The sequence below is a fragment of the Prionailurus bengalensis genome, chromosome D1 (assembly GCF_016509475.1).
Source record: "Prionailurus bengalensis isolate Pbe53 chromosome D1, Fcat_Pben_1.1_paternal_pri, whole genome shotgun sequence".
NCBI lineage: Eukaryota > Metazoa > Chordata > Mammalia > Carnivora > Felidae > Prionailurus > Prionailurus bengalensis.
The window spans coordinates 88,586,498-88,611,055 of NC_057346.1; the positions used below are offsets into that span (position 1 = coordinate 88,586,498).

At 46.5% G+C, this 24,558-nt stretch overlaps 1 protein-coding gene and 1 non-coding gene across 2 annotated transcripts in view; both read left to right on the plus strand.

The window, feature by feature from the left end:
* The first annotated feature begins 2,201 nt into the window (after positions 1-2,201).
* The window catches only part of NAT10 (N-acetyltransferase 10), a 35,379-nt gene continuing 13,022 nt past the window's right edge, over positions 2,202-24,558 (plus strand). Inside the window, exons 1-16 of the mRNA XM_043580914.1 lie at positions 2,202-2,402; positions 4,350-4,472; positions 4,785-4,876; positions 5,729-5,900; positions 7,381-7,503; positions 9,355-9,416; positions 10,816-10,930; positions 11,028-11,135; positions 14,248-14,381; positions 15,617-15,710; positions 15,852-15,950; positions 18,754-18,890; positions 21,640-21,764; positions 22,229-22,379; positions 22,646-22,742; positions 23,826-23,942. Coding sequence (XP_043436849.1) covers positions 4,365-4,472; positions 4,785-4,876; positions 5,729-5,900; positions 7,381-7,503; positions 9,355-9,416; positions 10,816-10,930; positions 11,028-11,135; positions 14,248-14,381; positions 15,617-15,710; positions 15,852-15,950; positions 18,754-18,890; positions 21,640-21,764; positions 22,229-22,379; positions 22,646-22,742; positions 23,826-23,942 — 1,734 coding nt within the window. The 5' untranslated portion in view covers positions 2,202-2,402; positions 4,350-4,364. The remainder of the gene's footprint in view (positions 2,403-4,349; positions 4,473-4,784; positions 4,877-5,728; positions 5,901-7,380; positions 7,504-9,354; positions 9,417-10,815; positions 10,931-11,027; positions 11,136-14,247; positions 14,382-15,616; positions 15,711-15,851; positions 15,951-18,753; positions 18,891-21,639; positions 21,765-22,228; positions 22,380-22,645; positions 22,743-23,825; positions 23,943-24,558) is intronic.
* LOC122484537 lies at positions 6,574-6,680 on the plus strand. Its single transcript, XR_006297605.1, has one exon. It is a non-coding gene; the product is annotated as a U6 spliceosomal RNA (small nuclear RNA).

Here is a 24,558-nt window from a genome sequence, read left to right on the forward strand (position 1 = left end):
GTCGTGACACAAAAATGTAGCAAATGCCGTGATGGAGCAACAGAGTTGATGACAGCTATAAAGGCCATGACTGCGATAAATTATGACCTAGTCAAAATGACTGGGAAAGACTTCGTTGAAAGGGATAATTGAACTAAGACTTGAAGGATGAGGAGTAATTAGAGAAGTGGAGAAGAGAGCATATCCAAAGAAAGGCACACTCTTCCAGGACTGAGAAAGCTATCTGGTCAAGTAGGAGTATGTGTTTTAGTAGAGTTAGAGGCTGAAAAACAGGTAAAGAGTACTACAGGTGGCTTTACAGTTACGTTCCATGTTTTCTCTCTTAAGAACAGTTGGAAACTAAGGTTTCTAAGCTGTGTGTGTATGGGGCCAGGAGTGGGGTAAAGGATAGTGGGTCACCTAACAAAATTGCCATTTAAAGAATACACAATGCAGTTTTGAGAACAATCTGTATGGGGCGAGAGATGTCTATTGGGAATAGCCCGTGAGAGAAATGATTACAACATAAAGTGGAGGGCAGTAGTGAATGGATCCTACATATTTCCTGTCTCACTTAGTGCTCAGTATCCTTTCCTGGGTAATCCAGGCTTCAGTTGTGAGACTGATCTCTAACTACATTCTTCCCTAGGTGATCCCATCTAATCCCAGGACTTTGAATACAATCAGTATTTTAGTTCCTCCTAAATATTCCTAGGTCCCCAATTACTCCAGTCTTGAGTGTTCCAAATCAATCTCTTCATTAACCTGCATTCATCCATTTGCTCAGGGCAAATACTTTGGGTATACTTTGTTTTGTACCCTGGATCTAGTCCTTAACCAAATCCACATAGTTCTACCTTGAAAATATATACTGAATCATCTAACACTTCTGACCACCACTACTACCAGCTTAGAGCAAGTAACCACAGTAGCTTATAATGGCTCTCTTTCTACTCATCATCCTGCAGTGATTTTTGTGGACAAGTCAGGTTTTGTCACTTCCTGGTTCCCCAAACTCCACTGGTTTTCCCATCATACCTAGAATTAAATCCTAAATTTTGGTCTATGTGCGTTCATTATTTGGCCTAATTGCCTACCGTTTTGTTCTTGCTCACTAGTCGATCTTCAAGCATGCAAAGGCTTTTCGCTCAAATATTCTTAACGTTCATTCTTTCTAAATTCAGGTGTTTGCTCCAGTGTCATCAGCTCAGAGGCCTTCCATGCCCACCACTAAAACATATCCTTAGTTACTTTACTCATTGGACAGTTTTTTCTTAATAGCACTTAAAGCTTACCCAGAATTACGCAAACTTTATAAGTGAAAAACATTTTGGTCATTTTATCCCTGGTGTCTGGCATATTGACATTTGTTGAGCGAATATGAAAATGATGGGTGTTGGACTAAAAATGGGTAGTAGTGATGATTACACTGGAATTGGAAGTGTCTTGGTTTGAGGAAGGAGTTCAGCTTCAGACATTTTGAATCTGAGGTATTCAAGAAATGTCAAGCAAGCAGTTGGAATTTGTTTACTTGAAGTCAACAATCTGGCCCAAAGACAATGTATAAGAATATACAGGTGGTTCTTGTAGTATAAGAATATAAAGGTGGTGCTTGTAATATGCTTGGGCGAGTTCGCCTGGGAGCTGGGCGGGAGGAAGAAGTATTTAACAAGAGCAGAGCCCCAGAGCTGATTTTCAGAAGAGCGCCATCATTTGATGTCCAGTTTAGGCCTAAAGGGAATTTACAAAGTACCCGCACCGGTGGGTAGAAATAGAGTTTCCGACAGGTCTACAGGGCCCTTTCTTCAGGTGTGGAAGATCAAGTGAATAAAACAGGTCTGCTGATCGAGTTTCCTCATTTTGTCACGTTAAAATGGGAAGTTATTTAAATAAAAGGGTAAAATTACGCACAGATCCCTGGAGTCCGTCGTCTCGTATAACTAGGATAAACACTAAGAGCCTTGGACCCCCTTACCGTGTGCTGCCCTGGGCCTGTCTGGTAACCCGGGCTCGCCCCAGCACAGCGGCAAGCGCTTATTTTGTCCCTCGGAGCCAGGGCATCTTGATTCTGATACGAGAGGCAAATCGCACCCGTGCCACTCGGAGCAGAGACTAAATTCCAAAACCGCGCTGGCCACGTAGGCTGCAGCTCCGCCTCCCGGGCATCTGACGTCATCACACGGAGACATGGTTGCCGAAAGTCCCCGCACGCACGCCGCACCGCGCCGTTAGTGCGCTCGCGCACATGGAGCCTTTCAGTGCCTGAGCAGGACGCGCGTCGCGGAGTGAGGCCAGCGCTGAGAGCGCGCGGTCAGGCATCGCTAGGGGCAGCCCGCCGCTCCCTCTGGGCTTCTGGAGTAATTGGGTTTCCCCACGTGCTTCCGCTTGGCTGCTGGCTGGGATCCGCTGGGTTCGGGGTGCAGGTACCCAAGACGGGATGGCTGGGGATGGGTACCAAGGTCGGTGTCTGTGTCCTGCTTGGGACCAGAGGTGGCCGGCTCGAGGATGAAGGCTCTGTATCCTTGCCAATGCTCGGCCCGCGTCGACTGCCGGCCCACACGGGCGCTCGTTCTAGATGACAGGCTCCTCTTCCCCGATTGGCGGCCACTCTCCGCGTGCTTCTCGAGCGCTCTCCGGGGTTGCGTGGCTCCATCTCCACCTTCTGGGGAACTCTAGCTGGGGGTCTGGGTGTGTGTGTGTGTGGGGGGGTGGTGACAACACTTTTGCTTTCCGCGGAGCTTGCCTGCGGTTCCTGGTTTTGGCGCTAGGCATTAAACCGAGGCAGTCTGATTCCAGATCCTCCCATGCTTTCATTTGTTTGTCTAAGCTCGTTCGTTTATACTGTTTTTTTCAGGAATCACATTCAGGACTTGTTTCATTTGCTAATGCATCTAGAATGGTGACTGGCACATAGATGCTGTGTTTACTTGTTAGACAAATAGACGAGTGAATGAGGAATAGTTCTCTTTCTTTTCCTTTCAAGGCCCTCTTCCTACGTTAAGCCTTCCATGGCAATTCCAGCCCACGGTAATCTCAGACCTTCATCAGACTATTGGCTGTACTATTATTTTTGCGTCTAGTTTTATCTGTCTTTAGACAAATTGTCCCTTATCTCTTTCTCTTGAATATTCTCTGCAAGGAGAATGAAAGCTCCTTGAAGTCAAGTCTTGTCTGGTATTGTTTCTGGGGCTCCCACAGTAACTAGAGCAAAAAGCAGTCCCTACTAATTAGTTATCGATTGATTTGTGTGTGATCTCTATGTGGCCTCAACTGACAAGTTTGGCAGAGTGGGGAGCTGGAAAGAGCTTAGGCTTTGGAGTCGGGCAGATTTGAGTGTGAATCCTGTCATATTCCTTCCTTAAAATACTTGAATTCTTTATACTTGCTCCTTTCCTTATAAAAAAGGAGCCATTGATTGTAACATAATGTTTTATATTAAGAAATGACTGCTAAAATCCATGTTTGGATTGTAGGGTAGAAGGACAGTTAAGGCACACTTAAGGTTCAATTAATGAACTTTATATTTAGAATGCAGCAGGCTCTGTAGTTTCTAGGTAGGCTGTCATTCTTCCTTCAATGTTGTAGAAATATAATTGATATTCCTGATGTTTCTTTGGTGTATTTATTGTGGTAATAATGCATTATCGTATTGTACGTAATCCAACTTTAAGGTCTGTCCGTACAGGCTTCAGTACGGGTTTCTCTCCTTTGAGGAGACAGTTGACACATTTCATCACAGTAACATTCATTGATTTCCTTTCTCTGACTTTATTAGTAATGCATATGAATAAAAAAACCAAAACTCTAAAAAAACAAAAGAAAATAAGAACCACCTGCAGTCTCACCATCCACAAAAATTACATTTTTGTGTTTTCTTTCAGGTTTTTTTTTTTCCCCTTCATGTTATGTACATGTGTTTAAAAGATGGTATCATGCTTTGTTCTGTGATGTCAGTCTTCTCATAAGCATCTTTATCCATATCCTTAGATAATTTCTGAAAGCGATTTTGAAGGAGCTTTTTTGAAAACTGCCTTATTATCTCACAAATATACCATCATATATTTTAATCATTCTATTTTGTGGACCATTGTTTCAAGTTTTTTAAAAAACTCCTTGATAGAAGTATGAAATACAGCGTCCCTTCTGACTTCCATGCTGAGGAAACATTTTCTTTGCCTCCCAAGCCTCAGTTCCCTAATTTTAAAAATGAGACTGACATGTTCCCTAGGGAGCAGTTTGAGGGTTAAGTAAAATGATACTTCCCACCGTGCCTAGCATAGCTCCTGGTCCCCCAAGAGGCTGCCAGCTAATGTTCCTCACCCAGAATCTGGCGTTCATGTCCAGTTGTGTTTCCTTTCTCTCTCTTTCAGTGATAGTCTTTCACCATGCATCGGAAGAAAGTAGATAACCGAATCCGGATTCTCATTGAGAATGGAGTTGCTGAAAGGCAAAGGTCTTTGTTTGTTGTAGTCGGAGACCGAGGAAAGGACCAGGTGAGACCTCGTAAACACTTCCTGGCTGACTTTGTGTCTTGTCCCACAGTTAGCTTGTTACTGCTCCTCTGAGGTTTCAGCACATAATAACATTAAGGTCCCTTTGACTGCTTTTCTCTACACACAATGCCTTGTGAGAACCTAGGGGTGGACTGAGCGCAAGGTTAAGAGTGTGTGACCGGGCTTCTAGTCCCTGCCTGGGCACTGCCCTCTCCTGGCCCTCTGTTTACTTTCCAGATCTGTCAAAATGAGGTCTGGCAGTCTCTGAGGTCTCTCTTGGCCATGAGATTCTGTGACTTTTTCCTTTGGCAGGTGGTCATACTCCATCACATGTTGTCCAAAGCAACTGTGAAGGCTCGGCCTTCAGTGCTGTGGTGTTATAAGAAAGAGCTGGGGTTTAGCAGGTAAGTTGGGCCTTTTGAGTGTCCCATACCATTTTTAGTTGCTGCTCCTTAATTAAATGCCAGGAAATGATTATCTGACATCGTTTTTCAGGGATTGTTAGGGAGCTGCGACCTCTGAGGACTCTTCCAAATAGTGAAAATAATAGAGCTGATGTCCTTCTTTCATTCCTGACGATAAATTTCAAAGCCACCTTGCCTTTCCCAGGTCTTCTGGGGAACGGTACTGTGTAGTAGAAGCTGTGGCTTGAGACTAAGGTAACGAGGCCGCCAAGGTTGGTTTCAAGCTCTGGTCTAGCCAAATAGGAGGTTTAGGTACTCTCGTTACCCTTCTTTTGAAGATGAGAATCTGTGGAAGGTGCCAGGGCAGCACAGTAGGATTCCCCCACAGGCTCACCCCTGGCTCCGGGCCCATCCTCTTAACCTCTCTACTCTTTCCTTCACTTTTATTTTTTTATTTTTTTATTTTTTTTTTTATAAAAATTTTTTTTTTTCCAATGTTTATTTATTTTTGGGACAGAGAGAGACAGAGCATGAACGGGGGAGGGGCAGAGAGAGAGGGAGACACAGAATTGGAAACAGGCTCCAGGCTCTGAGCCATCAGCCCAGAGCCTGACGCGGGGCTCGAACTCCCGGACCGCGAGATCGTGACCTGGCTGAAGTCGGACTCTTAACCGACTGCGCCACCCAGGCGCCCCTTTCCTTCACTTTTAAACGGAGGGGGTTGGCCCTGCGATAGCTGAGTTCCTTCTGGCTCTGAAGGTCTTGATGGGTGATCAGTGAGCCTGTCCCCTGCTCCCACCCCTTTAGCCTCTCTGGTTAACTGGCTCTCCTGGGGTGGGTGGGTGATTGCAGTCATCGGAAGAAAAGAATGCGACAGCTACAGAAGAAAATAAAGAATGGGACGTTGAACATAAAGCAAGATGACCCCTTTGAACTCTTCGTGGCGGCCACAAACATCCGCTACTGCTACTACAATGAAACCCACAAGATCCTGGGCAACACCTTTGGCATGTGCGTTCTCCAGGTAGGTGGCTTGCTCCAGCTTGGGACTGGCGTCAGAGAGCGGAGGGCTCCCCTCAAGAACAGGCGGACAGTAAGGAGAAAGATTGACCCATACAGCCTCCCCCAGGCAGTATCAGTGGAATAGTTGGCCACTTTCCAAAGCAAATTGGGTAACTCACCCCATATAAAAATAAACTTTTCCACTTAAAGCGACGCTTAACCTAGAGATACCAAAACTGACACAGGTGCTCCATCATGGCTGGTTCTAACCGGCTGAGGATGAGAAAGAAAGTATTGTGAACTTAGAGGGACCCCAGATTCCCAGATCCTAACTGGAAGTAGCCGAAGACTTTGGTGAGCAGGGAGCAGTGGGACCTGTTTTAACTGGCTGGGCGTAGTCCTTAAAACCCCCTCACTTTTCCTCCACAGAGAACTACCTGGTACATTTCTTCTCTGGTATTCTTGTCTTGCCAGAACAAACTTCACATTTTTTTGTTTCCAGCTCTGGCGGTCTCTGTTTTATCCTTTGATTCTTGGACACCTGTGACCCCCCCCAACCCTTCCACCCCGAAAGGAGAACACATTTAAGCCCCCGTCCCCAATTTTGGTGCGTGTTTATCATTTGCGTGTAGTACCAGGATTACGTATGTCCTAAGTTGTACCTTATGAAAGGTAAGTTAAGAAATGAGGGGAAAGTGCTCGCCTTGGCAGCACATATGCTAGAGCTGGAATGACACAGAGAGGAGTAGCACGCTCCCTGTGCAAGGGTGACACACGGCTTCCTGAAGCATTGCATAGTTTTGGCATTCAGAGGGCACTCGTTGGGATGAGCACTGGGTGTTACATGTAAGTGAAGAATCTCTAAATTCTGCTCCTGAAACCAACCTTATACTAACTGGATTTTAATAAAATCTTGGAAAGAAAAAAAAAAAAGGAATGAGGGGAAAAAAATCACGAATTGGAAGTTTTTGGTTTATTTTTCTTACATTCCACTTGTTTGTCCCATACTGCTGGCTTGCATCCCACCTTGTAGACTAGAAAGGAGCATTTCGCTGCTTCTCACCTGGCCACGGATTGGTAGTGAGTGCTCTTAGGCCACCACTGTTACCAGGTGCAGTGAAGATGGCTCCTTGAGGCAGCGGCTCCCCCATGTGGGGCAGTTTGAGTTTTGTCAGATAGGTTTTATGTAAACACATCCGAAAACGAACGTGAGGTATTTGTGAAATACAAGTGCAAATCACTGGAGAGGATTTCTTCCCAGATAGGATCTTGTGTGAGGTTATTAGACACACTTTTGTCATACAAAACCGGGTACACCTCTTGCCCAGTGCTGGGCTCTCTTCTGTGCCCCTAAGTAAAGGGAGGTGTGTGGGCCCCTCCTGGTGAGTTGAGTGAGGGCTGTGGTCTTGGGTTCGTGTTCAGAAGCCCTCCTTTTATTTAGTTAAACTTCCCCGGGGGTGCTCTTTGTGTGACTAGCCCTTTTTGAGGTCTCTTTCTTTCAGGATTTTGAAGCTTTAACTCCAAACTTACTGGCCAGAACTGTGGAAACAGTGGAAGGTGGTGGGCTGGTGGTCATCCTCCTACGGACCATGAATTCGCTCAAGCAGTTGTACACAATGACCATGGTGGGTATATGGTTTTTAACTGAGTTGTGGCGGTTCACATCAAGTGTGTTTTTGCTGTTTGCCACTTTCTTTTAGGAGTTCCTATGGAGGGGGCACCTGGGTGGCTCAGTGGGTCAAGCAGCCGACTCTTGATTTGGGCTCAGGTTATGATCTCACTGTGGGATCGAGCCCCATGTCAGACTCTGCACTGAGCATGGAGCCTGCTTGAGATTCTCTCTCCTCTCTCTGCTCCTCCCCTGCTTGTGTGTACTCTTTCCTCTTCTCTCAAAATAAGGAAGTAGACAAAAAAAAATTCCTGTTGAACGGCTTTAGTGAGCAGTCAGCACAAGGTCTGGGTTGGGAGTTCTTTGACTGTAAGTAATGAGAACGTCACTGCAGAGAAAGTCAGTGACCTTGAGTGTGCCCAGGCATCTCTGAATTTCATATTTCCTTGCAAGTATTTGTAAATTCTATACCTGTGAGATTCATGTATGTGGCAGTTATTAGGTAGTTACGTTTCTGGAATGGTATTCTGCAAAGAGCCACGCCAGTGCCCCCATTTTGGATTACCAAAAAGGGACCATGCACAGACTTGCCCACCAGTCCTCATGCTAATGGATAACGAAGGAACATTTGCCACTTCCACTCCCAGTTTGGCAAGAGATTTGACTGTGAGAAGGGTAGTTTCCACCCAAAGCTGAGGACATGGTTAGGAGTGGGAATATGTCTCTGTGGATTCACAGCTAGTCTGCGACCCCATCAGTATTGCCATTTGCATGTTCCTTGTGACAGGTTTTAGTCACAGGCCTGTGGCCCTGCTCAGGAATGGTGTTAGAATTGGCCTCAGGGTTTCACAAGCTGCGTTTATGCGGGGACATGGACTTTTCCACAGATCTTAGTAGCTGCTTCCCATCACCGCTTCTCCTATAGCCCCTCTGGCTTCCTCAGGGGCCCTCAGACATGCTCAGTATGCTCTCACCTCATGGCCTGTGCACTTGCTGTTGCCATTGGGATATCTGCACAGCCCGCTTCTCACTGCATTCATGTCCCTGCCCACATACCCCCTCCTCTGTGGGACAGACTGTCTGTCACTCCTTGACCTGCTTGATTTTCCTTCACAGCATCTGCCAGCTACCTAAAGTTACATATTTATTTGTTTGTTGCCTGCCTCCCTGTGCTGGTCTGTAAACTTCATGAGGTTAGGGACTTAGTTTTCCTCACTGGTGCATTCCCTGATTCTGGAAGAGTGCCTGGTGTTTAGTAAGCACTCGCTAAATACTTGTGAATGAATGAATGACTTTTTGCCCACATCAGTTTGTTTGTCCTCCTTCCCCCTTTTCCCTGCTGCCTGCTTCTCACCTCAGAGGTACACCACGTAAGTAGCCACACTCCTGCCATTTGCTGTCACTGCACATTGTTTTTCATTTGGAGCATTTGCCAGATTTTTTTTTTTTTTTTTTTTACTCGTTTCCCTCCGACCGTTAGACTGTAGGCTCCATGAGAACAGAGGTCCTGCTTTATTGAATACCGGTGTATACCCGGCATGTCTGGTTCACGGTTGGTATGTGTGTTTTATTGAATGAATGAACGAACACATTTTATGATGCTGGATAAAATGTGGAAAAAGTCAAAGCCGAGGTGAGGGGATGTTTGTTGTAATAAAAAACATTACCTTTAGCATTTGACGATCCATCCCAGTTCCAGCAAATAGCAGCTGGGCTGTTCAGCACAGCAGGTTCTGGAGGAGTGGGTTTCCAGCAGTCGCTCTGGCGCCTCCTTATCCCAGGCTTGCTTGATAAAGCTGCTTCACATTTGGACCGCGAGCCGCAGCGCTGTTGGGATGTCTGTGTTCACAGATGTTGTCTCTTTCAGGACGTGCATTCAAGATACAGGACGGAGGCCCATCAGGATGTGGTGGGACGGTTTAACGAGAGGTAGGTCTGAAGCACATTTCTCGGGTCCTTAATTGTGGGGAGCCGCGGTGCAGAGAATATTTTTGTCTTGGACCCAGATGAAAGCGGTGCTTTTGTCTGAGGGAAGGTAGCACAGGGGTCCAAAATGGTGAGATTCCTGACAGCAGTGGTGGTGGTGAAGCCAACTGGAAGCAGCGAAAGTGAGTGGGGAGCTGGGGCCTGAACCAAGTCACTCTCCTCTCTGGCTTTTAGCTTACTCATCTGTCAAAGGGGTGATTTGTCTGGATCACTGTTTCCCAAAATGTGTTTCACAGAACACCAGTATTTTACGAGGGACTTTATGTCAAAAGGGTTTCTGCTAGATACGTCTGGGAAACGCTGATACAGTTTTTCCTATGTGAAGATTCACGTTAGCCTGTTGTAGTCTCCAAAAAGTGTTGCAACAGCAGGGATCTATTTAACTGATTGTTTCCCAGATTTATTTGACCATAGAGCCTTTTTTTAGGGAGCATCAGTTAGCAGGCTGTGAAACACATGAAGAAGCTGTGGCCTGGATCAGTGGTCCTCATCTACAGCAGTCTTGCTCCCTGGGGACATTTGGCGATGCCTGGAAACCTTTTGCTTGTCATGACTTGGGGGGAGGGAGTTGGGGGGACGCTACTGGCATCTAGTGAGTAGAGGCCAGGGGTGCTGCTAAATAGCCTAAAATGTACAGAACAATCCCACAACCAAGAATCATCTGGTCTGAAATATTGCTGGTGCTGAGGTTTAGAAATCCTGACCTCGGTGAAGCTTGGGGCCTTTCCAGTTTGAATCCTCTCTGGTGTTTTCATTTAGTAGATGGAGTAAGCTGGGGGGGCGGCCGTGTGCTGCTGGATAGAATGGAAGCCTGTGAAAGTAGCGTGTGAGGTTCTCTTCTTGCACCTGTGGGAGACTTCTCTAGCCAAACACATGTTTTCCTGCACATGGGAATGTCTGTGTTACATTTCTTGAGGCAGCTTTCTTCTCCCTTTTCTTTGTTTTTTCTTCCTTTGTGGCAGAAGGTAAATTTGTGACTGGTGATCATTTGTGGAGTGGGGTAGGAATTCCCCATTTAAGGATGGCCTGAGACAGCTCAGTCCTCAAAGGGTGAGCCTCAGAGTGTGGGAAGGGCCCTATGACTCAGTTGTGCACAGTAGGAATGCTTGTAACCCGTCTCGAGAGAGAGAGTTCTGGGTTTTCTTGTTTGCCGTATAGAATGTGTTCAGGTGCCTGGTAGACGAGGCTCAGAGTCCTCTTACCCTGCTCTCCAGCTGGGTTTTGGCTCTTTCTAGCTTTCTTAGAGACGTGTGGGCATCAAATCATTTTCCTCAAGAAAAGCCACACCTTTATCGTGTATCAGCCCCTCCCCCCAACGCCTCATTACGGTTTTCTTCCTCAGATTTATTCTCTCTCTGGCCTCTTGTAAGAAGTGTCTTGTCATCGATGACCAGCTCAGCATCCTGCCCATCTCCTCCCACGCTGCCAGCATTGAGGCCCTACCTCCCCAGACCCCGGTGAGTCAGCCAGGGGTCCAGGAATCTGGGTGAGGCCGTGTTTTTTGTGTGGACCCTCTCGTGGCAGTGGCAGACCTTGTTCTCTCCTCTCTGGTAGGATGAGAGTCTTGGTCCTTCTGATCTGGAGCTGAAGGAGTTGAAGGAGAGCTTGCAGGACACCCAGCCCGTGGGCGTGTTGGTGGATTGCTGCAAGACCCTAGACCAGGTGAGTGTGGTGTTCCGAACTTCCCTGTTCCAGTATAGACAGGGCAGAGGTAAAATAGAACATGCAGAAAGCAGCGGAAGCCAAGTTAGGACAAGTGAGGATTTGGATCCTCCTTGGGGAAGGGACCTTTTCTCTTGCTTGAACCCCTGCAGCAACACCAGGGCTAGTCTCTGTCATCTGCATTCATGGAAAGTCCAGAGATTATATCCCCCTTCACCCCAGGTCATTAATTCCCTGAGTAGAGGGTCTGGGGGGAAGATGGATGTAATTTAAAGAGGAGCCCCCAGTGCTTTTTCCAAGAGAGGGTGATGCATCTGTATTACTCCATTTCAGTTCAGTTTTGATGACATGAAGGTTTTGGCCTACGCCTTGCATAGAAGTGAGAGGAGAGCCTGAGGCCCCTTGTACTTACTCTAGTTCCAGAGTGAGGCCTGATAAGGCCCTCCAGGGTGGGATGGACCTGATCTGTAGGTACAGATAACAGACTGGGTGGGAGCTTCCAGAGTGCATTTCTGTGCTCACGGAGGTGGCCAGGGCTGGTAAACTCGGATTCTCTCCTGGTTCCTGGGGTGAGCAGAGCTGACCGGGCAGTGCCCAGAAGCCTTCACTTTGTCAGGTGTGTTCAGGATTCTGATCGTGAGCCTCTTGGCACTGGACTCTTCCCTCATGATGGAAAACAGCTGCAGTGACACGTCCCACTTGGGGCAGAATCCCAACAGGCTGATTCCCTTGTTCATTCTAGAAATAGAATTATCAGCCACATAGCTCTCTATGCAGAGGCTGCGGGCTTTAGGTGGCTTTGAATCCAGTCTGGGATATTCTTTGTCAGAGGAAATGCAAGAGGATGGAGAAAGGGCAGAAGAGGGAGAAGCTGTAAAAGCAGCAGGAGTGTTATAAGAAAATACGTAGAAAAAAAAACACTGAGTGTGAAAGAGTGTTCGTTAAAAATGGAAAATGGTGTTTCTACTTGGCAGTCCCGCTCTGTAGAGACAACTGCCGTTAACAGTTTATTTTGGATACTTCTGGACCTTTGTCTACGCATACAAATGGATACTTTAAAAATACGTGGAGGGGTTACACTGTACAGTGTAAGTGATCCCCTATTAGGCATTGGGTTGGTTGGTTGCAGTTTTTTTGCTGTTATAAACTGTGCTGTTAGGATCTTCTTACAGATACGCATTATCTCTGGGATAAGTTTTTTTCCCAGAAGAGTTGCTGGATTAGATTGTGTGTGCATTAAAATAGGTGTCGTGCCAGTTTGTGGAACCAGCAACAGGGTGTGAAAATGCCCTTTTCCGTATGCCTTGCCAGCGTTGGCTACAGTTAAACTTCCAAGCCTACCAATGTGCTGTGGGAACACAGGATCCCTGTTTTTGTTTGTATTGCTTTAATTATGAGAGAAGCAGGCACTTTATCATATAATTACTGGTCATCTGGGTCTTTTTGTTTTGTAAATTAGTTTGTGTATTGGTTTTTCATTTTAGCAAATTATTTTAGAATGCGTTTTCAGTTCAGATTTCTTACTCTTCTATTCTTACTCTTCTTTTTTAATAGTGGATTTTTTCTGGTTATGTTTTGTCGGAGTTTAAAACTTCTCTAAACAACAAAAGGGCAAAAATATGGTGTTCAACAAAGGCCACGTTAAGATGAGCTGGGCCTGGATCCCCTGACTGTTTCCTCTGGAGAGACTCTGGCTTCCTGGAGCTCTTCCCCTTCCTTCCCTTCCATTTGCCTGGGCTTATGTCTCTTCAGTGTCTTCTTAGTGTTGCTGCCTGGGTGTATAAGGCAACTTCAGGACCTGACAGGCCAGGCTGGACCATCTGGTCTTCTTCCCAGTCTTGGTGGCCTGTTCCCAGGGCAGATGCCAGTCGGGTAGTAGAGTTTGGCCCCTAAGTAGTGTTGTGGTTTCTCCTCTCACTCAGTGCCTGCTCTCTTAGGTGCCTGACACGACCCTAGGCACTGGGCTCAACAGTAAAAAGGAGGGGCACACCTGCTTCGTGGGGCTTACGTTCTGGTGGCATGAGACTGACCGTGAGTCAAGGAAACCCGCCCATCCTGAAGTGTAGTAGAAGGTGCTGTGTGCAGTGTGGACACAGGGCATCAAAGAGGGGTCGGGGGTGCAGGAGATAGATAGAGGCTGCGGCTCTGGGAGGCTTTGTTTAGAAGGTGATCCTCAAGCAAAGCCTGGAAGGAGTTGGGGAAATGAGCCATGGGGCCACTGGGGAGAGTGCTTCTGGCAGAGGGGCCACCGTCTGCATAGGCCCGAGGTAGGAGTCTGCCTGGGGTACTCGAGGACCAGCAAGGAGGCCGCCGGGGGTGAAGCGGAGTGAGCAGATGAGAGTAGGAGGAGATGACAGAGGTCACACGGCACAGCCACGTGACCCTGAGGGCTTGGCCTTACTCTCTGAGAGGTGGGTGCCGTGGAGGGTTTCACATGCACAGTGTCTCAGCCCGGCTGCCGGAGGGATTCTTAGGCTGAATTTTAAAAAAGATCCCTCTGGCTGCTCTGTTGAGTCTAGGCTGTAGGGGAACAAAAGGGAAGCCGAAAGACTAACTAGGAGCCTACTGTAGTAAGAGGGGGATTCGGGATAGTGGCTTCAACCAGCCCGGTAGAGGATGGCACTGGTGAGGAATGGTAGGATTTATACATATTTTGAAGGTAGCGCTGATGGGCTTTGCTGGTGAGTCAAGTGTGGGGAGAAAATGGAGAAGGCTTTTGGCTTAATCAGTTGGACAGTTAACTGACAAGGGGAAGACTGTAGATGGAGGAGGCTGGAGGGGGACACTGCGTTCCCCTCAGGTCAGTCAGAGAAGCCTGTCTGATGTACAAGGGTAGACACACAGGGGCAGTTGCGTGTATACAGGAGTTTGATGGGTGGGGAAGAGGTCTGGACCAGAGACATGAATGGGGTGTTACCAGCATCTGAGGGGCATTTAAAGCCTTGGGCCTGAGAGGAGATGACCAGGCAGTGAGAAGCCCGAGTGCTGAGCCTTGCCTCCTGCAGGAACTGCCCCCACTTTGATTTAGCCTCAGCTTCTCCACAGTGGTAGTAGTAGATGGCTGAAACTTGGTCTTTCTCAAAGCTCACCTGATAGGGTTCTCTTTTCACAGGCCAAAGCTGTCTTGAAGTTCATTGAGGGGATCTCTGAAAAGACCCTGAGGAGTACTGTTGCGCTCACGGCTGCCCGAGGAAGGGGGAAGTCTGCAGCCCTGGGATTGGCTATTGCTGGGGCAGTGGCTTTTGGGTAAGGAGGTCTGATTCCCCCTCTTTGGGAATTCTGAGCTCTCAGGGAGAAATGTGCAGGATAGGGGTCAGGGGACTAGGAAACTGTTCCTGGGTCTGTGCAGGCTGCTGTGTGATTTCCGTAGGTCATGGGTTCTGGTCTGGAAAACAGCAATACCGTTTCCCCCAAGCACGCCCAGCCCCAGCCCCAGCCCCAGCCCCATGGGGCACATATACGTGTGCAGGTACACGTGGACACATACACCAGGACCTTCGCGATCAATATTTAAAGTTGAACAGATACACACAGAAAGTTGGACAGACATAGAAAAGCAAAGAAATGGGGGTAAGAAACGTTAAAACTCTTCAGGAGATGGGAATGTGTATGACCATGTTTGCCAACTGCGAAAAGTACAGGTTTGGCATTTGAATGATTTTGATCAGTAGAAAATCTTGTTTGCTTTTGAGGATCTACATTTGAGTGTTTTTTGTCCTGGGTGGAAGATTTATGCAGTTGCCAGAAGAGTGTGTACTTCCAACTTCGCAGTCAGAAATAATGGATCTAGAATTTACCATGTCCTCATATGCATTATCTTCCTTGGTGCTCCTAACAGCTCCGTAAGCATTTCACAGATGGGTCAACCTAGGCTCAGGGAGTTTCAGTGACTCACTCAAGGTCCCCCAGCAAGTCAGTGCTGGTAGTGCTGGGGCTGAGCCGAAGCCCTGACTTGTCTCTTGTCCCTGCTGCTCCAGTGGTACCAATCAACACCTTAGCCGTTAGCATCCTTTACACTGAACAGGGGTCCCCTGCAGGTTCACTGTGGCCTTGGCCTGAGCACTGATTGAGCTATCTGGCCTCACAGTTTGGAACCCTCTCAACACAGCCAGTGATGACTGTGAAGCCACCCTCTTGTCCCAGGACACAGGCTTGGGAAGCAGCATGCTGGCTCTGCACACTGAGGGCGTTGTGTCCAGGCACCTTTGGGCAGTGTGCCTTCACAGATGTCGTAGCTAATTGCCAGGACATACTACCTTCAAGTTGTTAATGTGTTTTCGTTAGTTTGGGAGGAAAAATATCCTCAAAACTGGAGTTGCTTTACTTTTCCTCCCTAAAAAGTGTTCTTTTTTCCTGCCATTATCTCTGGTTATCGCCTGTGTGATAGGGCGAACAAAAATCTCTTCTTTCCTCTTAATGTTCCCTAAAAGTCTCTTGGATTTCCTAATGACTTATAAAAGTTCTCTTCTTTTGTTCAATAGGTACTCCAATATCTTTGTTACCTCCCCAAGCCCTGATAACCTCCACACTCTTTTTGAATTTGTATTTAAAGGATTTGACGCTCTGCAGTATCAGGTAGGGAATTAGAAAAGAACTCCCATTGATTCAGAGCTGGGTTTAATCTAGGTAAAATCTTTGGGATGCCTGCTTACTTTAATTTTCACTTCTAAAGCTTGTTTCTAAAGTTTGTCATTGGTTTGACTCTCTTTCCATCAGGAGCATCTGGATTATGAGATTATTCAGTCTCTCAATCCTGAATTTAACAAAGCAGTGATCAGAGTGAATGTATTCCGAGAACACAGACAGACCATTCAGGTGAGGCTCATTCTAAAACCCTGCTAAGTGGGGCCAGTGTCCTGCTGTATTTAAATACAGTAATTTCACATCATTTTATGTCCTGTGTAATTGCATGTCTTGTATACAGTGTTGTTGTTTTATGATAAACCCGGTCCAGATTTTCAGCCTCTTCTCAACGAAGACATTCAAGCAAACTAACAAATAATGTATGTAGCCAGAATGGAAAGTTGTAGTTTTATACCTTGAAAATTGAGTAAGTGTATTTGTGAGTATGCTAATCAGCTAGAAGAAATACAGTCACTGTTCTGACATCAGTTCTCATTTTGCTGGGTTACAGCAGGTTTTGAAATGGTGCATCTGTAACTAGAACAATAATCTCTCCATTTAAAAGAAAAAAAGAACTTTGCAAGATGTACTCTGAATCTTTGTGGTTTAGCCAGTGGCCTATTTTCCTTTTTAAACAGTGTTTCCCTGAAAGCTCTATAAATCTCCAGTGCTCTGGAGGCCTGAATGGCTTGCACTTGTCCAAAGGCTGCAATTTTGTTCAGTTGTAGAGAAGCATCAGTGTGACAGGCTTGCAGAAAGGATGGGAGCCACTGGGCTCCTAGCGGAGGAGGCTCATCGATTATTTTCGGACTTGGGTCGGGGTGGGAAATGGGCCAGGCACACTTGGCAGTTTATGTCTTTGACCTTTATGCTCGTTAAAGCATATGTATGTATGCCTGTCAGGGAGGTATTTCTTTTATCAAAGGTCCAGATTGTAAATAATGGTAAGTGTTTATACTTTTGATCTAAGGAGCTTAATTTTTTCTTACTAGGTCTCTTTCTAGAATCTCTTCATTCTTTAGTTTCTTCCACTTTTGCCTGACGCCCTTGGCTGAGGTGGGGGGGGGTACAGATGGCGGGGTGGGGTGAGGTGGAGGGCAGGAGGCCGCAGGGAGAGTGCGGCGACCTGTTAAAACTCAAAAGTACACAAACCAAGGAAGGAACACTTTTCTCTGAAATGCCCAGGCTCAGCCCTGCTGCTCCTTGGATTTGTAATTAGAGACCTGCTTGTATTGCCAGAGTCCCTTTGTCTCCAGACTGGAGTTTAAGCCCAGAAGAGGTGACCTGACTTCATGAGGCTCCATTTGTGTCCCTTGGAAGCCTCCTCTTCCTTGCTGGAAATTGAGAAAAAGACAAACATTAGATTAAAGTCAGCTGCGCCTCTTCAGGGGGCTGCTTTCTGCTGCTTTTATGAGGTGCTTGTTTAGTTTTTCCCCTTAAGAGTCCCAAGACATGGGGCCCAGCCGAGGGTGTGTGTTCCGCTGTTCTAACTAAGTGGAGTTGCTGTCTCCCTGACCTATCATTCAGCTTCCAGCAAAGCAGTTAGATGATCTTGTAATGAAATACTTCAGAAAAGTGCAGAGATCAGTGGAACACTCAGATACCCGGCACTTAAGCCTTAGAAATGTTGACATTTTGTTGTTTGCTGTGTTTCTTTCGTATTTTAAAAGTCCTTTTTAGTTTTGTTTTAAAGACTGAAAGCATCACAGACACAGTTGAAGCCCCTCTTCTACCCCTCCGCATCACATTCCCTTCTTCTGCCCCTCCCTATAGGTAGCTCTACTCTGGATTGGGATTTCCTTCTGATTCACATGTTTTGTGTTTTACTATGTAATTATGCCTCCATAAATGGTAACATACTGTACTTGTCCTTTTTCAGCCTGCCTTTCTTACTCAGCATTTGTTTTCAAGATTTGTCCAAGATTGAAGCTTGTGGCTTGGGTTGAGTTTAAGCACTCTATGTTTATATTACCATTTATTGATGTTCTAGGGGTGGATGAGGGGAGCTCTCGGTTTTTAGGGTATGAATAGATTTCCAGCTCTCTTGGATTTTGCCAGATTCTCCTTCTAAAAAGTGTACCTGTTTGCCTTCCCAACAGCATTTTTTTTTTTTTTAAGTTTCTTCAAGTTCTCATCAGCACTGGGTGTTTTATTGCTATTTAATTTTTACCTACCTGTATGTGAAATGGGATCTCCTTGTTGTCTTTGGCATTGCACTGACTACTAGTGAGGTTGAGTGTCTTTGTTTATGTTAATTGGCTGTTCAGGTTTCCTGTCCTGTAAAATCCCTCTTCATGGCCTTGAGCAAACTTTAAAAATAGCAGGAAGCCCTGAAGAAACTGAAGGGGTGGTTTGTATGCATAAGGGTGCCAAATTTTTTGTGGCATCAGGTGGCCATGCTAATAATATAAATAAGGGTGTGTGAGTGTGTGTATTAGGAAGGGGTGGCGTCTTAGAAGCATCCTCACCAGCGCGGGGAGAGTTGGTTTTCCTAATGACAGTATCCACGCAAGAAGCGCGGTACCCAGTGTGTAGCAGGTGCTTGAGAATGGTGATGTCATCCCATTTGCCGCCTCTGGGGCAAAGTCAGAGCCAGGCTGGGGGGGAGCATGAGACAGAAGAGAGAAAGGAGAGGGCAGCACCACCTATGAGTACTAGGCCAGGCACCAGCCAGGGCATTTTTCCAGATTTATCCGATTTTTCTCTCAAGCAGCCGTCAGATAGGTATTTCCTTCACTTTCCAGGAGAGGAGTCTGAGGCCGTGAGGGTTAGTGACCTGTTCAGGGGCACACAGTTGGTGGTTGAACTTCTGAACCCAGATGTCTGGCTCCAAGCTCATTCTGGTTTGCCCTGCCACGGAAAAGTGGAAAGGAGGAATGGGAGAAAGAACTGGGAACGGAGCGAGAGAGGACAGAGTGGCCTTTATGAGGCGTCATGGGGACCGCAGCTATGGCACTGGGTGGCCAGGTAATAATAGAAATCTTCCTCCCTGCAGTATATACATCCTGCAGATGCTGTGAAACTGGGCCAGGCTGAGCTCGTTGTGATCGATGAAGCCGCCGCCATCCCCCTGCCCCTGGTGAAAAGCCTCCTGGGCCCCTACCTTGTGTTCATGGCATCCACCATCAACGGGTAAGCACCTGGAGTGGGAGTCCTTGCTCCCCTTATCGGTTCTTGCTTGTTAGGCTGGGGGGCGGGAGGCGGCAGAGGGAGAGGGGAAGAGAATCTTCAGCAGGCTCCACACCCAGCCCAGTGTGAGATGATGATCTGAGCCGGAAATCAAGAGTCAGACCCTTAACCCACTGCTGACTGAGCCGCCCAGGCGCCCTTAGAGGTAGCTTTTGTTGTATATTTTCTATGTGTTCGTTTTACTTTTTTGTTTTGAACAAGAATGTAAATATACTTTACATATTGCTTTTAATTTTCTTTTTTAATGTAACAATATTTTGTGAACTCTTTCCAGGTCAATAAATATGTATCTTCAGTATTGGAAAGATTTCTGTGTGGAAATCACATCTTCTTAAAGAGAGAATTCTGTATTACAGATGTATTATTGTGTCTTCCTTACACTGAAAATATTTAAATAAAATGGATTTTACTTTTTTTGCTAACGGCGTTATTGAGACACAGTTCGTATACCATACAGTTTTACCCACATCAAGTGTATAATTTGGTGATTTTTAGGTTTTAGATCTGTATAGAGTTGTGCAACCAGCACCATAATCACTTTTACATTTTCATCACCCCCAAAAGAAAAACCATACCCTTTACCTGTCACCCTCCAGTCTGTCCCTAATCCCCTGCCTTAGGGAACTACTCATCTACCTTCTCTGTATAAATTTATCTATTCTAGACAGTTCATGTAAATGGAGCCATACAGTACAGGGTCTTTTGTGACTGGCTTCTTTCACTTACCATAATGTTTTCAAGGTTCATCAGTGTATCTTTTATTGGTATTTCCTTCCTTTTTATGGCCCAGTAATACTCCATTATATGTTTATACACATTTTGTTTTTCCATTTATGTGTTGATGGACATTTGGGTTATTTCTGTCTTTTGGCTGTTAGGAATAATGCTTCCGTGAACATGGGTGTGTAGATAGGTTATCTGCATAGACGTGTTTTCAGTGCTCTTGGGTATATACCTAGGAGTGAAATTACTGGGTCAGATAGTAACTTTATGTTTAACTGCTCAAGGAACTGGCAGACTGTGTTTTCCAAAGCAGCTGCGCCATTTTAAATTCCCACCCGCAGCGTACGAGGGTTCCAAGTTTTCCATATCCTTGCCAGCATGTGTGTTAACGGCTTTTTGATTATAGCCATCCTCGTGAGCATGAAGTTGAGTCTCGTTATGGTCTCCATGTGCACTTTCCTGATGGCGGTGATGTGGGGCATCTTATCATGTGCTTCTTTGCCATTTGTGTGTCTTCTTTGGAGAAATAGCTATTCAGATCCTCTGCTCATTTTTCTATTTGGCTTGTTTGTCTTTTTATTATTGAATTGTAAGTGTTCCTTATGTATTCCAGGTATGAATACATTATCAGATGCTTGATTTACAAAAATTTTATTCCATTCTGTTATTTTCCTCACTTTCTTGATAATGCCTTTTGAAGCATAAAAGTCTGTTTTGTTGCTTGTGCTTATTTGTTTTTCTTCTTTTTTAAGTAAGTAAATGAAATTCCTTCGAGGAAGCTTTGTTCTGTGAGGTGGGGCAGAATAAAACACTCAAAAATTCCAAGTTTTTTTCAAAATTTCTTTTTTAATGTTTATTTATTTTTGAGAGAGAGAGAGTGAGACAGAGCATGAGCAGAGGAGGGCCAGAGAGAGAGAGGGAGACACAGAATCTGAAGCAGGCTTCAGGCTCTGAGCTGTTAGCACAGAGCCTGATGCAGGGCTCGAACCACAAACCGTGAGATCATGACCTGAGCCAAAGTCAGACAGACGCCTAACCGACTGAGCCACCCAGGTGCCCCCAAAATTCCAAGTTTTTAATTCTTCTTTAAAAATAGTATTTGAACGAGAGGAAGTATTTATACAGTTTTGAAATATGACCACAGTGAGTACTACGAAGTGTTGCAATACTGGATTGAAAAGACCCGGGTGCCTGGGTGGCAAAGTTGGTTAAGCATGTGATTCTTGATCTCAGCTCAGGTCTTGATCTCAGGGTCATGAGTTCAAGCCCCACATTGGGCTCTGCACTGGGCATGAAGCCTACTTTAAAAAAACAAACCCATTGAGCAGTCTGCCCCCTGTGGTCCCTGAGGCTGTGACTAAAGGAGGAAATCCAGATGAGAAGAGCTGGCTCAGTGATCTGATGATTTCTTTTTTTCCAAAATTCTTGTTAAGTTGTTTTATGTCACCTTTTCGGTGAAAGTAGTGATGAAAGGAATTACTAAGTGGTGGTTTATTGGTTTATTCAGTCTTGATTTTCCAAACTGGAAGCACTCTCTGCCTGCCTTCAAGCATGTTGCTTCAGTGGCTCTCACTCACGGACCATTTAATGTAGTTCAGTTCATTATGCTGAATGCTTTACACATCATCTTTCCAGTCCTTTCAGTTCACCGCATGATCCTGTGAGGTGTGTAGAATAATCCCCTTTTGAGGATGAGGCTAAAAGTGAGTGTGAGTTCTTTGCCCAGAGGTACTGAGTAGATGTGCCACACTTGAGCCACACTGCCAGCCCCCAGCTGAGCCACCGAGCTGGCCACCTTGCCTCCTTGGGTGTATGGATGCCCTGCTGGAAGTCTAGAGGGCAATGGGGCTGTCAGCAGTGAGCAGGAGCTTGGTATTTCAGCAGGATGAGGGAGGTGGTCCTCTGTCCTCTCCTGGAGAGTAGATTTGGAACCTCATTCATGCCTGATGGCCTTTGCTTTTGCTCCTAGCTACGAGGGCACTGGCCGGTCCCTGTCCCTCAAGCTGATTCAGCAGCTCCGTCAACAGAGCGCCCAGAGCCAGATCAGCACCACTGCTGAAAACAAGGCCACAGCGACAGCCAGACTGGCATCAGGTACCCCCAGAGCTCTGAATGGGCCCGTCCATGGCAGGTCCCCACAGATTCTCTTGGTGGATCATCTCCTCATGCCACCACAGGCAGTACCAAACTGTCATACTGTCAGGCACGAAGGCTGGGTCCCCAGGAAGGGGAATTGCTTTCCCCAAGGAATAGCAAGCCAGTGACCAGATGGGAGACTGACCCAGGCCTTCTGGGTTGGGCCCTTGTTTGTTACTGCCTTAGGGCACGGTCACATTGACTTAGATCCCTGTGGGATCAGTGTCATGGCAAATTGAACATCCCCCAGAATAGTTTAAAACCACTCAGTTAAAATCTTTAAGCTGTATTTATGTGGGCATCAGGTAACAAAGAGAAAGTAGAACATTTGCTTTGCTCTTTTAGACAAACACATTTAATAATTGTTTCTCATTGTGTGTGTGTGTGTGTGTGTGTGTGTGTGTGTGTTTTGTGGGGAGCAGCGCGAACGCTGCATGAGGTTTCCCTGCAGGAGTCCATCCGATACGCCCCCGGGGACGCGGTGGAGCAGTGGCTGAACGACTTGTTGTGCCTGGATTGCCTCAACATCCCCCGGATAGTCTCAGGCTGCCCTCTGCCTGAGGCCTGCGAGCTGTATCCTCCCGGGTTCTGTGGCCAGTGAAGGGAGGGGGGTGATGGAAGAATTCGGTTTTGGCCCTTTGTTTCATAGGCTGCTGCTCGAAGGAGAGGGGGAAAGTTAGACATTCTCCATTTCCTTTCTTTTCCTTCCCTAATGTGTTCTGTGCAGGACACAGGGCTCTTCCTTCTAATCTGAGGGACATCTGCATATCCAAGTTTCCCTTTGGAAGCAGTGTGTCCTATTTTGGGCTCTCCTATTTTGGCCTTAACTCCAGACCCAGCTACTACGTTAACAGAGATACTCTCTTTTGCTACCACAAGGCCTCCGAAGTTTTCCTCCAAAGGCTTATGGCCCTCTATGTGGCTTCTCACTACAAGGTAACTGCAGCTGGCTGAAGTGGGTGAACTGCAGCTCTGACAGTCCCCCTTTACCGGCTTTCCATGTCTTGTATTCCCCAGTGGCTCAGGTGACTATTCTATTGGGACTTAAATGTCCTGATGTTGTCAAGGTCCACTGACTTTGCCGGAGGGATTGCATTTCCCATGGTTGTTCAGGCCTGTCGTGGGCTCCTAGCTTTGCACACGGAGTGTGGGATTCCTGCACGTAACTCCATACTTGGTGGGTGGGGAGGGTGGAAAGCTTTGCCTGTTTTAAAACGGGTTCTTCTATCTTTCCCTTGTCTGCTAATCAGATAGACTCAGATGATGTAGCAGCTGTTACCTGGTGGTGCTGACTGACCCAGCCCAGCCTTTTACCTCTGGGCTATTTTCAAACGTTTATTTTTGAGAGAGAGAGAGAGAGAGCATGCATGCACGCAAGTTGGGGAGGGGCAGAGAGAGAGGGAGATAGAGGATCCAAAACGGGCTCTGTGCTAACAGCGGAGCCTGCCGTGGGACTCAGACTCACAAACCGTGAGATCGTGACCTGAGGCGAAGTTGGACACTTAACCAACTGAGCCCCCCAGGACTCCCCGCCCCGGGCTATTCTTAAGGAGCACTGGATGCAAATTTAGAATATTTGAGAGTCTTCAAAACTAAAGGGCACATTGGGAAGGACATTTCTTGAGTATCTAGGTAGCATTTTTGTGAACACCCCTTAACGGGAGGCTGATGAGTTGGTGCTAGAAGTGGTGATAGGTTTTCTTGAGATAGCCTCTTCTCTGGGAAGTGACAAGTTCACTCCCCCGCTGTGAACTCCACAGTGCTAACTAGGCAGTCCTCTGCCCTCTGCAGCCTCAGTGCTCGTGGAGAGATGACAGCAAACATTTGAGTCTAAGTCCCACATAGGCCATTTCGGAGGGTCTCAGGCTGGCGGCCAAGATGCTGGAAAAGAGCTTCCCCAAGTTTCAGCTCGCCACTTGGCTTTGGGGAAGGTGGTGCTCCAGTCAGTGACTCCGGAGTGGCCTCTTGAGTAAAGGACAAGAGGAGTGGTTCTCATGGACCCGTATTTGTGCCCCACAGAACTCCCCCAACGATCTCCAGATGCTTTCTGATGCGCCTGCCCACCTTCTGTTCTGCCTCCTCCCCCCGGTGCCCCCCACCCAGAATGCCCTTCCCGAAGTGCTTGCTGTCATCCAGGTATGCTGGCATTCATTTGAAGAACCACTTAGGAATCAAGGATTAATGGCTCAGTAACTGTGGCCTGGGAGGGGGAGTGTTGGTTCCTGGTGCGGAGCCAAGTAGCTGGGTCATCCGGGGCAGACAGTTAGGATGTGTGGAAGGGAACCACTGCCGACAGAAACCCAGAGCCCCACTGATGGGTGAATAGATGAAAGTTGGAACTGGCCGCTCGTATTTTGATTTACGGCTCCTCCTAAAACAGGATTTGTTTGTTTTGCTCTTATTACAAAAGCAACATGTGTACTTCTAAAATTAGAAAATACAGATGGAAACATGGGATCATAGTGTTTGGTAGTCTGGGTTTTTTTTGTTTTGTTTTTTGTTTTTTTTGCAGTGTGTCAAATATTCATAATCTCTGTAGTTTTTATTTTTTTTTCATAATTTCTGTAGTTTTTAAAGGTTTTAAAGGCTGCATTATTTATGCACGTACCATACCGTGTATAACCATTCTCCTTTTAGACACTAGAGTCGTGAATTTGCACTATTTCATATAGAGCTGCATGAGCGTCCCGTGTCTTAATTGATGTTTGCACATGTGCACATTGTGTGGAGACCCTCTTCTAGTGTAGTTTCT